The sequence below is a fragment of the Sparus aurata genome, chromosome 4 (genome assembly GCF_900880675.1).
Source record: "Sparus aurata chromosome 4, fSpaAur1.1, whole genome shotgun sequence".
Lineage (NCBI taxonomy): Eukaryota > Metazoa > Chordata > Actinopteri > Spariformes > Sparidae > Sparus > Sparus aurata.
Genome location: NC_044190.1, coordinates 36,967,075 through 36,983,410, shown reverse-complemented (window position 1 = coordinate 36,983,410; position 16,336 = coordinate 36,967,075). Strand labels below are relative to the sequence as shown.

At 40.2% G+C, this 16,336-nt stretch overlaps 1 protein-coding gene and 1 long non-coding RNA gene across 2 annotated transcripts; one reads left to right on the top strand and one right to left on the bottom strand.

Annotated features, from left to right (window-relative positions):
* Positions 1-12: 12 nt before the first annotated feature.
* LOC115580176 (AP-1 complex subunit sigma-2-like) lies at positions 13-6,918 on the bottom strand. The gene is made up of 5 exons (XM_030414183.1): positions 6,721-6,918; positions 6,078-6,256; positions 4,265-4,373; positions 4,001-4,138; positions 13-2,050 (listed from the first exon to the last, which is right to left on the bottom strand). Exons 2-5 carry the CDS (start codon positions 6,254-6,256, stop codon positions 2,003-2,005), a joined length of 474 nt encoding a protein of 157 aa, XP_030270043.1. The 5' UTR covers positions 6,721-6,918; the 3' UTR covers positions 13-2,002.
* Positions 6,919-8,554: 1,636 nt separating this feature from the next.
* LOC115580684 (uncharacterized) lies at positions 8,555-15,177 on the top strand. Its single transcript, XR_003983902.1, has 4 exons — positions 8,555-8,678; positions 9,785-9,912; positions 11,071-11,174; positions 14,388-15,177. It is a non-coding gene; the product is annotated as an uncharacterized LOC115580684 (long non-coding RNA).
* The last annotated feature ends 1,159 nt before the right edge of the window (positions 15,178-16,336 follow it).

The window sequence follows — 16,336 nt, the reverse complement described above, 5'->3', positions numbered from 1 at the left end:
AGTGTTTCTCTCTTTTTTTTTTTTTTTTTTACTCATCAGGGTCACTTTCTTATCCTGACCTAAGACTAAAAGAGACACCGACCTAAGATTTTATCCCCAGAGGCCTTTTACACACTTCAATGTGAAACAAATGTTTGTGTCAGGAAAATAAGTCAATTGCAGGAAATGTTAAGACGACAGAATGACGACTTTTACACACAAAGACACGTATCACAGGAAAACGGCTCGTGTTCATCAAAGGTAAACAATAAGTCTTGGAAAAACAAATATGAAGTGATGAACTTGTCGAGGATCACCAAACACAAACCGACTTGACATAAACACTGATACCGATCAGGCGTAATTTGTTTTAATTTCACTGAATTGTTGGGCGGATTGAACCCGTGTGTTACGTGATTGTGACAGTGGAGTGATTCCCACAAAAGCACGAGCAGCAGTTGGTGCCGCTCGTCGGGTTACCGTCACATCCGAGCCGCGGAGCCGAGAGCCGTCTGGATCGCTTGAAAAGTAAATGCAAGATTATATCTGGAAACCGGCAAAAGACGAGGTTTATGCTTCGGAACGTTTCGTGTTGATTGCACAGTGTCATGGCTGTAGAATAACGACATCATCTGTATTTACATAAACCTCACTTTCACCAGGATAATTTATCTGCAACCCGGGGTATGAAATCTCCAAGGAGAGTGGAAGTCTGACAGTTTCATGCCTCTGTTACAGACCAAACGAAGCGATCTGGTCGTCTTTGAGACAAGCATCAACAATAATACTGCTTGGAAACACTTAAATCCAGGTCATTGAGCGACACTTAACTGCTTGTCTGAGAGTATTTCTGCAGTCTTAAAGGTTGCACAAAAAAAAAATCTGTCTACTGCACAAAAATTAAGATTTTTATCCTCTCTTAATCCAAAAATAACATATCTTCATGCTCAACTTGCACGTGAACCAGGCTGCACGACACTGGAAAAAAAAAACTGACAGTGAGATATTTTGTTTTCTATGATATGTGCTGTGATATAAAACAGAAAAATACAGGAATTTTCACCAGATAAGCTGAACAGATCTATTTGGAAACAATTCACTCTGGAATGGTTGGAGTGATTTTGTAGGAGAGCTTCGTTTTCCTGCAACATGAACCAAACTCAAGACATCATTAGTTACACTGTTATATACTGATGGTCCTTTCCTGTACGTTTTTACTCGTCATGTCCCATTTTTTTCCTTGTGCAGCAGACAGAAGTTATGTTGTATAAACTCCGCCAAGGAGGTTTTGTGTTTTCACTCGTGTCCTTTAGTTTAGCGGTTGGTTTGTGAGCAGGATTACATAAAACTACTGAACAGATTTTCACATAACTTGGATGGAGGACGGGTGTCGGCCCAGAATAGATCCCATCATCTGTTGGTGCGGATCCAGGGATTGTTCTTCTCACTTTAACTTTTCGAGATATGGCATTTTTTCTTCTTTTTCGTTTGTTTCTCAGAGAATAACACATGGATCTTGTTGTAAAAGAAATCAGGTGGCTTGTCTCTGAGTGAGTACGAACTGGGAATGTTGGTCCTTCTAGTTTTTCCATCTAATCGGATTCTCAGCTCTGTGTCTCCACGTGACGGTAACGCACGAGATGCACCAACTGAAGCTGCAACAGCACCATAGAGTCAAACCTTTACATCAAACAGCACATACAGCTCTGCAATCGGTGATGAAGGATGGTGTTTAACGTGACGCTGCAGTTTTCATGTCGTCGCTACATTGTACTCTGTGGATTTTAAAGAAGGTTTCGGGGGGGGGGAGGGGAGTTTGCTAATACTGTAGAATACAGCTTGTACATAGGAGACACATTAAAACCACACTTGGCACCACATTAAAAGGACATTACAGGATTGTACAGTTATACAGTACATAGGTGGTGATTATATACATACAACACTGACACCGTGAAAAGACAGGATAGAGGGCGGGACGGGGGGGGGGGGAAGGGTTGCCAGGTCTGCGAGGCAGGAGGATTTATGTCAGCCCGATTTCTTCTAAAACGCTCCGTGGCGCCTCGGCCTCCTGCAGATAAACACAAGAAGAAAAAAAAAACTGTCGGTTTGTTCATCTGTCACACATTTGGTACCCCTCCGAATTAGGATTATTAGTACATGAGTCATAAATGTGTGACGGGAACAGGAGGGCCTTCGCTGCTGTGTGCTGTTATTACAACAGAGCTGGTTATAAATAATTCACTGAGCACTGATGCCGCTGACTGCTGATGACTACAGCGAGACAGCAATGCAGACATGCAGGACGCTGCGCCGGCACAGAGGACGGGGAGAGGTATTAATCAGGAGCCGCGGGCTTAAAATAACCAGGTGACGGCAGGTGTAGACGGCCGCGAGGTGAAAGAAGCAATCCATCGACATCTTCACCCTTCTGTCTGGTGCAACGTTCGCGCCGCTGAGGGAGATTCATCCTACGTTTAAAACCACGATGGAGCTGCAACAAGGAGGCACCACATGGATTCACTCATAATAATAATAATAATAATTCAAACTTATGAACCAAGGACGCCTCATTTTGATGAGCTCCTGTTGCCTCCACTCTTCTCGTCTTCCTCACCTCCTCTGCTCACATCTCAGGGAGGGATTAAGACACGAGAAGAGAAGGAATAGAGGATGTACAAACTGAGAGATGAAGATGGGAGGGGACTATACAGAAGTGTTTTGGCGGCTCTTACATGTGGAAAGCTGTAAATTTGATGTGGCACCTTCAGTATCTCCTCATTATCTGTATCTGCATCGGCCCTAAAGATCCAGTATCAGTCAGGCTTTATTAACTAACGCCATCTACTCTTTCTAAGTCTGTGGATGCTTTACTTATCAAAGAAAGTAATTTGGATATAATGTCATTATTGATTATATACATTTCCCATCATCTCATTAATCTGTGACAATTCTCATAATAGATGAATCTCTTCAAGAATTTTTTATTTATTTTTTTTTTAGCAATAATGGCGCAAGTGCTGCTTTTCTTTGCCATAAATGAGTAAAGATTCATTCCACACCAGCTCCTCTCGGCCCTCACAGACCTTGCAGAAAGCTGTAGCTGAATGAATAATTAACGTTCAGCCCTCAGAGATAAATTTCAACATTATTCTTTGTGGTTCTTTGTTCTCTTTTGTATTCTGAGCCTCACCAATCCCTTTCTTTCTGGACTAATTTGAAATTTATCCTGCACATCAAAGAGACCCTAAGAAAAGATTTACAACGTGTGCTTATTTAAGTGATTGCTGCAGAATGTTTAAAGTAAGTTTGTTTCATTTTCAAAAAAAATCATATCGCCACTAGTTTTCACTTTGCCAAATTTATCTCTGTGTAGTATGAATGTAGTTCTGTCACATAAAGAAACTAATTGGTCCTTCATAAGAACCTGCGTGTCACAGATTTTGTAAAATATAGTTTCAGGGTGTAAAATCTCTTTTTTTTTAAAACATATGACTGTCAGATTTCCCCAAGAAGGAATATTTTGATTTCCTTGAAGGTTCCTATGTTAAACTGTTCATATTTACTGCAGACATATAAAAAATTAAGATGTTCTATCACTTCATCATTTTAGAAAATAGCTCATGTGTCACACCTCTCACTGGCTGCAACATGTCAATAAGCGGTTTTATCTCATGGGTAGACGTGACTGTGTGACTGTACTGTCATTCATTTTGTGAGACAGTCAAAGACATGATCTGGGAACAGTACTGAATTCTGGGTGAGGTTGCATGGAATGACCCTGAAGTAATTTATCTTTGGGATTTGGACTGAAGGAGCAAAACAAGTTATTTAAAGACTTTGAGTCAGGGAAGCTCGAGGCAGGCATTTTTTCCTAATTGTCTGACATTTCACAGACCAAACACTGAAATCATCAGCAGTGAAAATATTATTTAGTTGCTGCCCTGCTCCAGCTACTGTCCAGCTGACAGTCGATCTCTCTAATGGGTTCAGCGACCTGATGATAAAGAAAGATGCGTACCTCCTGCAGCAGGTCGGCCTGCTCGATGGCCTTCAGCACGTTCTTCTTGGACGTCTCTTGGGCCTCTCCGCCCAGCAGGAACTCATCCAGGATGAAGTATGCCTTCTCAAAGTTGAAGATAATATCCAACTCGCACACCTGTGAGGCCACAACACAAACAGCAGCGGATCAGAGATCCTGTCCTCACTGAAAACAGTGGATTACACACTGTGGTCGCCTCACACTATCAATCAGCGGGTTGCATGTGAGGCGTTTGAGACTTACACTTCCGAAATATTTGTCCAGCAGCTCTACATATCTGTGGATGATCTCCAGAGTGATGAGCTCGTTATCCTGATCCTCCACTGCACAGCAGAAATACAGACTCGCATATCTGAAACATGAAGAAGGAAGAACGTGGATCAACAAGGCGGCGATGTGACAGATGTTGCAAATCTTCACATGTACACAGGAAGAAGAAGGCACAAAAAAAGCAAACATTACTTTATTGTTATTGTTTGAGTGGAGATGCCTGTAAATGCCAAAATTAAAATACAAGTGTATCTTGAATGTTTTACAGCTCTACTTTTACAACGACATCATTGTGTACTTTGGCATTAATAAACTGATAAAACCATCTGTTTATGAATCTCGAATAAACAAAAGCAGAACAGCAGAACCTTTAGAATAGAGCTATTTTTATTATAATAGCAAAGGGTTTCTTACAGTAAACTGAACGTATCAGATGTGGACCAAAAAAACAGACATTTGAGGGCGTCACCTTGGACTCTGGGAAACACTGCTTGACATTTTCTGACATTTATAGAGCAAACAACTAATCGATTAGCCACGAAAATAATCTGCAGATGATTCGACAATGAAAGTAATCATTAGTTGCAGCCCTGCTTTACACAGATACTGTTTATAGCAGGGACATTGAATTGGAGTGTACCAAATAAACAGGTAGCTCAGTGTATTTTGTCGTGATGCAATAAAACACTTCTTCCAGTCCTGCAGCGCTGTCCGACGGTCTCCTGGCTGTTTGTCTTTGTTTATTAGTTTTCTTGTTTTACTGAAAACATGAAAATGTGTCCTTTGTCTTTTTTTTGACTCAGCACTCATTAGCCGGGACAAATCAGGCACTTTGTGTATATTCCTATCATTGTCCTCCATTGTTTGGCAGTGCCTGTCAGAGAGGAGGTGTTTCTGGCTTTCATAACACACCAGAAGGTGAAATCCAAATGCCAGAAATCTCAGTGCTCGACAGAATAATCACTGAATCACCGCTTTTCATGAAAAACGCCAACAAGCTTCGGCAGATACACAAAATGATGTAACAAACCAAACACTAACACGTCCGATAACTAACATCATCCTACGACATTTGTGGCTTAAGCAGTTGTAAGTGCGGCCTATCCAGAACAGAAGGAAATGTTTAAAAGTTTAACTAAATCTAATCATCCAACAGTCCACATTAACAGAGAGAGATTCCATCTGTGCAGTCTCTGCAACCGACCGGTATTCATGTGACCAAGCTTAGCTCACATTATAACAATCAAACTGTCAAATCATGACGACTGAGCAAACTCATTATGGTGACAAAGACTGTGACATGCCGCTGAAAACATGAGAAAAACCTGGAGTTAAAGGAAGAGCTCTACTCAAAGTGCTGGATTAGAGCACCATGATGAAGTAGACCACCGTGAGACAGGGTTAGTTTTAACCTACTGATGATGTGCTGCTGCAACAGTTATCCTTGAATCTTCGTTTTGGTGGTGAGAGCTAAAACTAATGAATGAACTCGAGCTCAATGTGTAATAGACGGTCAGCTGATTTGCTTTGAGTCGGCTGATTGAATGATTTATATGATCTCTGTGAAGCCAGCTGCTGTTTGGATGCGAGTTTCATAACAGGATTAGATAGATAAGGGAAGTAACAACAGTGAAAGCAACCAGGGCGATCCGTACTTGTGACACATGGCAATAAAAAGGTCTGATGAGTTGACACTTCTCTTTTTGTCCATGTGTTTACTTCACATGCATCCTGAATAATAAACCATCCTGTAGATGCCACCCTTTGGATTTTAAACTTCTCTCACCTCTTGTACACAATCTTGAGGTCTCTCCACTCCAGGAAGCTGCACATCTTGGGCTTCCTGGCCAGTATGGTCTGGACCAGATCTCTGGAGATCTTCTTCCTCTCCTTGTCAGACAGAGGCACATACCATTTCTGTAACCGCAGCTTTCCCTGGCGGCTGAACAGCAGCATGAACTGCATCTGCAGGAGGAAGTTCAGCTTCAAGTCACCCACGACTGAGACGAGATACTCAATAACTTCTAGTGTTTTGAGAGGAGAGTGCACTCAAAGAACATACGATAAGGGGTGAAATACAAAGGAGGCGTTCACGTTCAATCATGTGACATCTTTGACTGTTATTTTCCGTGACAAGAAAGTTAATTCCGCACATCTGATGGGAAAAATTAAGTCAGAAACGCCCGAATAGGAAACACATGTATTATTGTCGAGGCTAGCACGACCTAGCTATCTGGTCAAACGTGTTTTACCTTCAGTTATTGTAACGTTCCAGAGTATTTTGCACAAACTTGCATTAGCTCGTGTTAGCTAAATGTGCTAAATCGCCACATATTAACATCAACAACACGTTTTGTGCCGTTTGCGCCCCCTCCTGCGACGCTTAGCTAGCTACAGCAGAAAAGGAGAAGTCAGCACGACTCTTTTACCTTCGAGCAGGTCTTCGATTTAGTCACTTGGACGACCGGTAACTTCAATAAATTGAAGCGAAACACATCACCGGAGAAAGCGAGCAGATGTTTCTGTGTGTCTGTTTGTTCGCCAGTTAGCCAGCTTGAGGCTAAACTGCCAGGCGGACGGTGGTTGCTGGTGAGACAGCGATTGAGACAAAAGCGCCGTGATTGGCCGAGAAAGCCACAGCGAAGGAATTTGATTGGCTCAAACGTCCCGTTATTCGTGACGTGGCTCCTAGCAAGCAGCTATGGCTTCCTGCCGTTGGAAGTTTATAATAAAAAACAGTAATATTTTTATTTTTATAGAGCGCTTTGACACGTCTCTAGACCTCGTACTCATGTTAAAGAAGCAGATCGGAGTGAGGAAATACTCTGTTGCCTCTTAGCTTTGTAAAAGTACAGAAATATAAATATAAAAGCATATTTAAAGTAGCGAAAGTAAACGTAGTAATTTGTCTGAATGGATAATTTAAGTATCATATTACAGATGTGAAGTTAGTTTTAGACTGGATATTGGTAAAACATACACTCCAGAGTCAACCAGCCGCACCTCTCCCTCAGTTTTCCCCAGTGTTGACAGCAGGAGGACGGTTAGCTGCCTCCCGGAACCCCCCAATGCGCTGGAGGCTGATTTAGGGACCATCAATAAATAACCCTATTGTTTGTTTTATTTACACAAAAACAATGTTCATCATACTGCTTTGATGATATTAGTAGAAATTATTAATAATAATAATATACTGATTTTCTGTAGCACACTTGCTTGCTAATGTTTTATGTATTTATTTTGTAAAAATATTTTTATAATACAATGGCTTCTTTTTTCAATAGGCTATATTTCATGAGACCCAGTGGCTCAAACCAATGCCGAATTATATTACTACGTGAGACACATAAAACACACTTGTTTCTATTACATTTGACAGCTTTTTCTGTTTTATATGGATATTTATTATGAAAATCTAGCATTTCTTTTCAATAACTTCCATGTCATGTGACCCAGTGACTCCAAACCAATGGCGAATTATATAACTACATGAAGCACATAAGACACACTTGTTTTTATTACATTTGACAGCTTTTTCTATTTTATATGAACATTTATTATGAAAATTCTGCCTTTCTTTTCAATAGCATATGTGTTATGTTACCCAGTGACTCCAAACCAACGCCGAATTGTATTACTACATGAAAGCCATAAGACAAACTGATTTTTATTACATTTGACACATTTTTCTTTTTTATATGAATATTTATTATGAAAATTCAGCATTTATTTGCAATAGCTTCCATGTCATGTGACCCAGGGGCTCAAAAACAAAACCCGAATTGCATTACTAGATGGGACAAATAAGACACAGCTTTTTTTTTTTTTAAACACATTTTATAGCTACTTCTATTTTATATGAATATTTTTCATAAAGATTGAGCAGCAATATTTATGAGAAGATTCAGCATTTCTTTTCAATAGCTTCCATGTCATGGAACACAAGCAAATAGTAATGAAACATTTAATTAATTGTACAATAAATATGAGCATTAATACATTTGTTTACAAATTAATCTACTTATTGTACAATTAACTGTAAAATTACAAAATAAAGACCAGAGCAATTAAATATCAATAAAATCACCTTATCTAATCTTATAAACAACTGTACTCTCTTTCCTGGCTCGGTTCTGTTACTCTCTGGTTTGATCCAGGTAACTGTCACTCAGGTGCTGTCTCACTTGATCCCGCCCACAGACTCGGTGATGACAACAAGTGATGTGCACCAATAGATGACGTCTCCCTCGTTTCCCGCGTAAAGTAATATCCGACCACGACCCAGCAACAGAGTTCCGCCAAAACTTCTAAATGCTCATAAAAATGCTGATGGATCGAGTGATCTTCACTCTGGTGGGAGCAGTTCTTCTCTGAGGACACAAACAAGGTCAGTAAACTATTCTGTGTGAATCTGCTTTATTTGTACAGTTACCTGCTCAGTACAGGTGTATTTATCTCTGTGTGCAAGGTCGACTCAGCAGTGTGTAGCTCAGTTATTATCTACTTTTCTCAGGTAATAAGCACAGTCATATTCTTTCTTATACCACTGAGTTCCAGGTAATAATTACCTGCTTTCTTTTTTTGCAATGTATTTACACAATCCTCTCACTGCATCAGGATAAATCCATGATGAACGCTATGTTTTGGTTGATTCACCAAACCTCCATTGTGATTTTGAAGGTTTTTTTCTCTGCCATATTTATTACAAGACTAATGCACAGTAAATTCAATATGGGATACTTTCACAAAATGAGTAGCTAGTTTCGGTAAAATCGGCATGCATCTTTGTGTTATTCATTAATGTTACTCTTGTTTATTCTTCAAAACAGCACAAAAGTTGGTTAGCTAACGTTTACTGTTCAGTTAAGTAGTTAACGTGAGTGGTTGGCTGTTAGCTAGCTGACTGTAAAGTTGTTGCAGATGCACTGCAGCTTTGAGAAACGTGTAACCAAGGACCCGGTTCGGGTATTAACAGTATAAGGAGCTTATGAAGACTTCTGAGTCATTTCCTCGTCGTGTTTTTTACAGACAGGTTTGCATGTTAGCTAAGGTGTGTCTGTTGGAGAGTGTTAGCATGACGTCATTATCGAGCTGTGTTACTTGAACATGGCCATGCTAGCATTGTTACAGCTGTATACCAGAGTACAGCACAGTTAGCTAACAGGCTCCATGTGTTGTATAATGTCTCAGTATGTTGGTGTGTAAGAGCATGAAGCAGTCACACTTCTTAGCAGCTATAGTTGTTTATACACACAACATGCAGCCATGTTGTCATCACAGAATGGTTTCAGTTTTTTTTGTCTCAGTTCTGGTTCAGTGTGTTTTTTTAAATCACTGCACTGACTCCCTGTGTGTCAGAAGATAGATTTTGAATCCTATTACTAGTCTGTAAAGCGCTAAATGTTCTCAGGACTGAATTAATTTGATTAACATATATATTTATATATAGATATATAAAATGTGTTCTTAAAATAAATGTTTTCTCTATTTCAGGAGTTTGGCCAACATACTGAGGGACCCTTAGAGACCTGAAGACATTAACCAAGGCATGATGGAGCTGAGCTTCACCCCTAAAGGACCACAGTGCCCCCGAACAGAATCACTGCCAATCATACTACAAGGTAAACAGCATCTTAAAGGAGAACTTCGGTCGATTTAAACATGCAGCTTCATTGCTCAAGCTACCCTTGACTTGCCAGTACCGAAGACGCGAACAAATTTGGTCCAGCCATTACAGAGCTCCGTGAACGGAGACTTCGCATTGAACGCTAACAGCATGGGGTCAGAACTTTACACTGTGTTTTAAGCGTCTTAACATGCTCCACATCTCACACCAAAAGTTATGCAACATCAGCAGACACCTTACAACACAGCACTGTAGCGTGTATGACTCAAAATTAATAAAAAAGTAGTTAAAACAAAGTGTTTGTGCAAGCAGCTACTTACCTGTTTGTTGACATCGGCGTCTTCCGGTAGCTAGACCAAACTAGCTGATCCGTCGAGCGTGCACTTACTCCCTCACTGGCGGAGACGGAAACGTAATCCAGCATTTTCGTGTTTATGTTCATAATGTACATGTCCATGTTACAGCCTGTCATGAGCCATGAGCCTTACAATAGCCTGTTAAGCCTGTTAAGTGCTCACTCGATGGATATGCTAGCTACCGGAACACACGGATGTCAACAAACAGGTAAGTAGCTCCTTGCACAAACACACTATTTTAACTTCTTTTTTATTCATTTTGAGTCATACACGCTACAGTGCTGTGTTGTAAGGTGTCTGCTGATGTTGCATAACTTTTGGTGTGAGATGTGGAGCATGTTAAGACCCTTAAAACACAGTGTAAAGTTCTGACCCCATGCTGTAAGCGTTCAATGCTAAGTCTCCGTTCATGGAGCTCTGTAATGGCTGGACCAAATTTGTTCGCGTCTTCGGTACTGGCAAGTAAAGGGTAGCTTGAGCAATGAAGCTGCATGTTTAAATCGACCGAAGTTCTCCTTTAAGTACTGAACCTATGCTAGTCAGATATGCTTTGTATTGTAAAACAACAAGAAGGAGACCCTGCTAGCACATATACATACGTCTTGGATCACACTGTACAGTATTGTGTATATAAAGTGTGTGAATGTACATGTTCATCTCAAATGAGAGAAATTTAGGATTCCGTCAGCCCTGCCCGGTATCAGAGACTGCAGTGTCTGAAGTGTCCTGAATCCTCTGATCAGAGCTTTATGTAATCATGATGTGATATTAAAGTGCGTCCTCCTCCTCTCCCTCAGTGAAACGTGGGACTTGTCTACAGTGTTCCCGTGAGCCCTGCACTGAGTTTAGTGTTCTCTGAGGACTCTGAGGAGAGATACCTGGTCTCACAGAGCAAACAAAGGTCAGTGCCTGCAAAGGAGGTGCCAAAATTAAAGGCAGAGTACGTAAGATATGTCGGTTGCTGTTTATTAACACACAAGTGATCATAAATGGAATCAGAAATTCCTTTATTAGGCCTGCAAACGGGGAAACTTTTTAACAGTGTCCTAGTAGGTCTTATTATCAGAGGTTCATACATACTCTGCCTTTAATTAATATTCCTCTCTATAAAAAAGCAAATCCAAACAATAACAATAATTCCAAATTGCCAAACGAGTGATTTATAAGTAACTTCAATAGGAAAAATAACAAGGAAAACCATAAGGCTGTTAACAACAACTAAATGCATGTTACTGATCTCTTCATGAAGTATTTAACATGTATATACACCATCAGCCAAAACATTGAAACGCTGACAGATGAAGTAAACATTGATCATCTTGTTGCAATCAAATGATCTGCTGGAAACCTTCGAGTCCTGGCGTTCATGTGGACGCCTCTTTGACGAGTATCATCCACTCAAACATCGTTGCAGACCAAGTACACACTCCTTGATAGCAGTGCCCCCCCTGCAGGACAATGCAGCTGCAACACTGAAGAAACAGCTCAGGAATGGTCTGATGAACCTGACAACGAACTCAAGGCGTTGAACTGGCCTTTGAATTCCTCAGATCCCAAACCAGTTGAGCATCTGTGGGATGCGCCAGAGCCAATTACCATCCATGTTGGGGCCCCCATGGATCGTTCTGGGCTCATGGTGCATCCAATTGACGCCCAGTTGGATTGAGATCTGGAGAATTCAGAGGCCAGGTTGACACTTTGAGCTCTTTGTCATGTTCCTCGGGTGGTTCCTGAGCACTTTTTGCAGGAATGCTGCTGCATTTTCCTGCAGGGAGGCCACTACCATTGAGGAGTGTCATTGCCATGAGCGGCCGCACTTGCTCTGCAACAACGTTTTGGTGAGTGGTGCTTCTCAAAGAGGCGCCCATGTGAATGCTGGGAGTCAAGGTTTCCCACCAAACCGTGACATTGTAACAAGATGATCAATGTTATTCAATTCACCTGTCTTTGATTTTAATCTTGAGGCAGATTGTTGTATTTTATAGATTAGATCAGTAATTGATCAGAATCAGCATCAGTGCAATCATTGGGTTCAATATAACAATAAAAAATAATGATAGTAAAAAAAAATAAACAATATAATAAAAAAGGGAAGAGAAAGAGCCAGAGCAGAAATAGAAATAGAATTGTATAAATATAATACGTACAAATATAAACACTGTAATTATAAACAGTGTATTACTATTAATAGATAATAAATATCAGTATGATTCTGGAGGATAGTTAAGTCTCATTTACAGGTTGGTGAACACTGGCAGTTGTGGTTGGCAGACACCACTATGATGTCACAGTGAGGTGAACGTTCTTTGGTCTTTGTCCTTCTGATTGAATTGAAGGTTTGTTTTCAGTTGCTGTACATCTCCACTTGAGTGTTCAATTGTGCGTTCAGAGACTGCTTGATAGGCTTTTTGAAGCTGCTGTCTTGCTGCAGAAACATTGTGGTTTGTTGTAGGGAGTTTCTCAGGAAAACAGTCTTAGCTGAACTACGTTGAGCATGGCAAGCTACGATGACCAGTTCACCACCATGGAGTTCTTGTGACAAAAGTCCAGTAACAGCAATCCAGTTGTTAGTGGTCTGCCAGGCAAACCTGGTGTTATCATTTTAAGTTACAGGTTAACTTGACCGGACTTCAGCTATCTTCAATGGCAAATGCCCGAGCGCTGTCCATCAGAGCTGTAAGCTGTGTTTTCCATGAATGGCAGTAGTCAGGCCTTTGATCAGCCGCTGGTATTGGTAATAGCGTATCCTACGAGCCCTTGTGCGTTCCCGCCAACTTACAGGCCCATGTTGTTACACACCTATGGTTGGTAGAAGCGTGCACAAAGTGTGCGTGTTTAGTTCGGGCCTCGTGCCTGGCTAGGGACATGCTCAGGGCCACGGTAGAAGCTAGCCTGACGCCACTGAAGCGGTTCAGGTCTCTGCCCTCATCTGTCCATGACGATTCCACCTGAGTTCAGTGAGCATGGACGCGATGCCTTTGCTTGAAGATAATGTTGAACCTCTGTGATAAAACAAAATGAAAACAACTGCAGGAATTCATTTTCTTTGCAACTGTGTGCAACAGCATCCTGCTTGATAACACCATGCAGAGATCATTTCAAAGCTGTTACAGGGCCCTCGGCCTCACTGCCCAGCAGGCCACTAATAAGGATCTAATTGTGCTGTGGTGACGTTTTTTGTGTGGAAGCAGTTGTTGAAGTCATGTTCATGGTAGAAGTGCAATTAACTGATGGCTACAAACAGCTTGAGCGGTTGTCAGTTTGTCTGCATCCTTGTGATTGTATTGAAGGTTTGTTTTCAGTTCAGGTACATCTCCACTCAAGCGCGCAAATGTGCGTTCAGTGAGTGCTTGATAAACTTTATGAAGCCTTTAAGTTGCTGTCTTGCTGCAGAAACATTATGGTTTGTGGTAGGGAGCTTCTCGGGCTAACAGTGTTACCTAAACAATGTTGAGCACAGTGATCTATGACAACCAGTTCATCCCCGTAGAGTTCTAGTGACAAAAGTCCAGTAACAGCAATCCAGTTGTCAGTGGTCTGCCAGGCAAACCTGGTTATCAGACTTGTGTGAACCGACCAACCAGAGCAGAGTTAGGCCCCACCTCAAACCCCCCAGGATTCAAGGAGTGTTTTTACAGCTACTGGATAAACACAAAAAAAGATATAAAAAATATATCTTGAAATGCATAATAATAATAGTCTTCTCACTGTTAACAGCTCTGCTCTCTATGAGTCCTGTTAATAGCCCACACAAAATTGCACAGAAAATATCCAGAGACTCAAAGCCTCCGCTAATAAAGACTCCACAAATATACACAAAACCTCCACAAATACACTCAAAACCTCCACAAATATACACAAAACCTCCAAAATTACACACAAAACCTCCACAATGACACACAAAACCTCCGCAAATACACATAAAATATCATGAAATATACTCAAAACCTCCAAAATTGCACAGAAAATATCCACAAAGAGACTCAACACCTCCACTAATAAAGACTCCACAAAGATGCACAAAACCTCCAAAATTGCACACAAAACCTTTACAAATACCAAACCTCCACAAAGAGACATGAAACTACCACTGCTCCTCTTTCTCATCCTGCAGGTGATGGACGGGTTGACAGGATGAAACTCCGAGACGAACCAGACGAGCCAAACAACGGAGCCGAGCCGCCACAGGAGCCTGAAGTGTCACCTGTACTTTACACATCTGGCTGATACATCTGCAGTGTACTGATGGTCACTGTTCGTTTCTCCAGAGGAAGACTTCTTGTCAGCTTTTTCAGAGGAGCAACAGAAAACGCCCGGACTGGAAACATAATTGTACAGTTGGTGCACGTCCCAGGACAGGAAGTGTCTGCAGCTGGTGATCCGTCCATCTACAGAGCATCAGTGACACTGTTGAAGAAGCGGAAACAATACCGCCGACCCTCGGAAGCGCCCATGTTGATCTTGACCCTAAATGTCTGGAGGAAATCTGACAGTACCAGTTTTTTTAACTCGCTGTCGTTCTCTCATCAGTCCCGATCTACATCAACGCATTCAGCAACTCCTGTCGCGTCATAGTTTTTTTTGTTTGTTTGTTTTTTGACACGAGCAGGAGTTTGGGAGGTATTTTTTTCATTCATTGTGCCAGAAAATTCTATCCTAAAAATATTAATTTTCCTTATCTTTATTTTACTAAGTAAGTCGGCCATTTTGTTCCCCTCTTTCACAGAAAGACGCTATGGAGGACCACAACTGTCACAGAAATAGTAATAAAGTATTTATAATTTACAATAAAAATAGGCAGTAATAAATTAGTTTCGAAATGAATGTATTACTTTTTAAATAAATAGACTAAATTAGAATAGAATCAATAAATAGTTCAAATTTAAAAAGGATTTTCAAAAACAACATTTAACAGTCAATAAGCACATCATTTTACAATACATTAATGAGTTCATACATAGGTAATGAAATCTAAAAAATGAATGTATGAATTTATTAATGTATTTTAAAATCATGTGCTAATTGACTGTTAATGTTGTTTTTGTAAATCATTTTTTAAATTTGAACTAATTATTGATGGATTCATATTTCATCTGTAAATTCTATCTATAATTCCTTGTTTTATTGTCCATTCAAATATTTGAATACTGAATTACTTTGTAATTTAGTCTATTAATCTACTTATTTATGCATGTATTTATTTATTTATTTATGCCTATATTTATTGTACAATTAGTTAAATGCTTTATAACAATTTCAGTTGTGGTCCTCAATAACCCACCGACTCCAAACCAATGCTGAATTCGATTACTTATGATTTCATGTCGCACACTTATTTTTAATAATATAAAAATATTTTTACAAAATAAATATATAACACATTAGCAACTGAAATCAGTGTGCTACATGAAATCAGTTTAGTATTGTTAGTTTTATTAATATCATCCAGTCAGCATGAAGAAATATTGTTTTTGTGTAAATCAAACAAACAACAGTTATTTATATGATATTACTGAATTATGATTAGTGATACATGAATGTATAGATCAGCTGTTTCATGACTGTCATTACTTTGTGTTCTGCTGAGTAGTTTAATCCAACGTAAGAACTGGGTTTTAATTTAATACAATTTGTGTAAACAGTTTGGATATTCCTAAATTGTCGGACAAAACGTGTGAATATATTCAGCCTGTTTGTAACCACAGACATTATTTCAGGCGTTTAACCTAAAACCAATTTAAAAACCTCAGTGACTTTAAGAAGAGGGAACTCAGTGTGTAAAAATGTGACTGATTTCTGGGTTTATAATCTACAGACGACACCACTCTGTTGGAACAGCACTCAAAGAATAGATTTCAAAATCCTGCTGTTGGTTTATAAAGCACTGAATAGTTTTCTATTCATTTCTGATCTACTGCCACGTTATGAACCATCCAGACCTCTGAGGTCGTCAGGTACAGGTCTGCTTTCAGTCTCTAGAGTCAGAACTAAACACGGAGAAGCAGCGTTCAGTTATTATCTGCACCAAACTCCCAGAAAACTGCAGGTCGGCTCCAACTCTCT

What these genes read in the sequence shown, in the direction of transcription:
- LOC115580176 (XM_030414183.1), bottom strand. Translation starts at nt 6,256, where the DNA reads ATGCAGTTCATGCTGCTGTTCAGCCGCCAGGGAAAGCTGCGGTTACAG. An exon ending in CTCAAGATTGTGTACAAGAG is followed by an intron (nt 4,374 to 6,077) that starts GTGAGAGAAGTT and finishes TTCATGTTTCAG; the next exon opens with ATATGCGAGTCTGTATTTCT. An exon ending in AGGCCGACCTGCTGCAGGAG is followed by an intron (nt 2,051 to 4,000) that starts GTACGCATCTTT and finishes GTTTATCTGCAG; the next exon opens with GAGGCCGAGGCGCCACGGAG.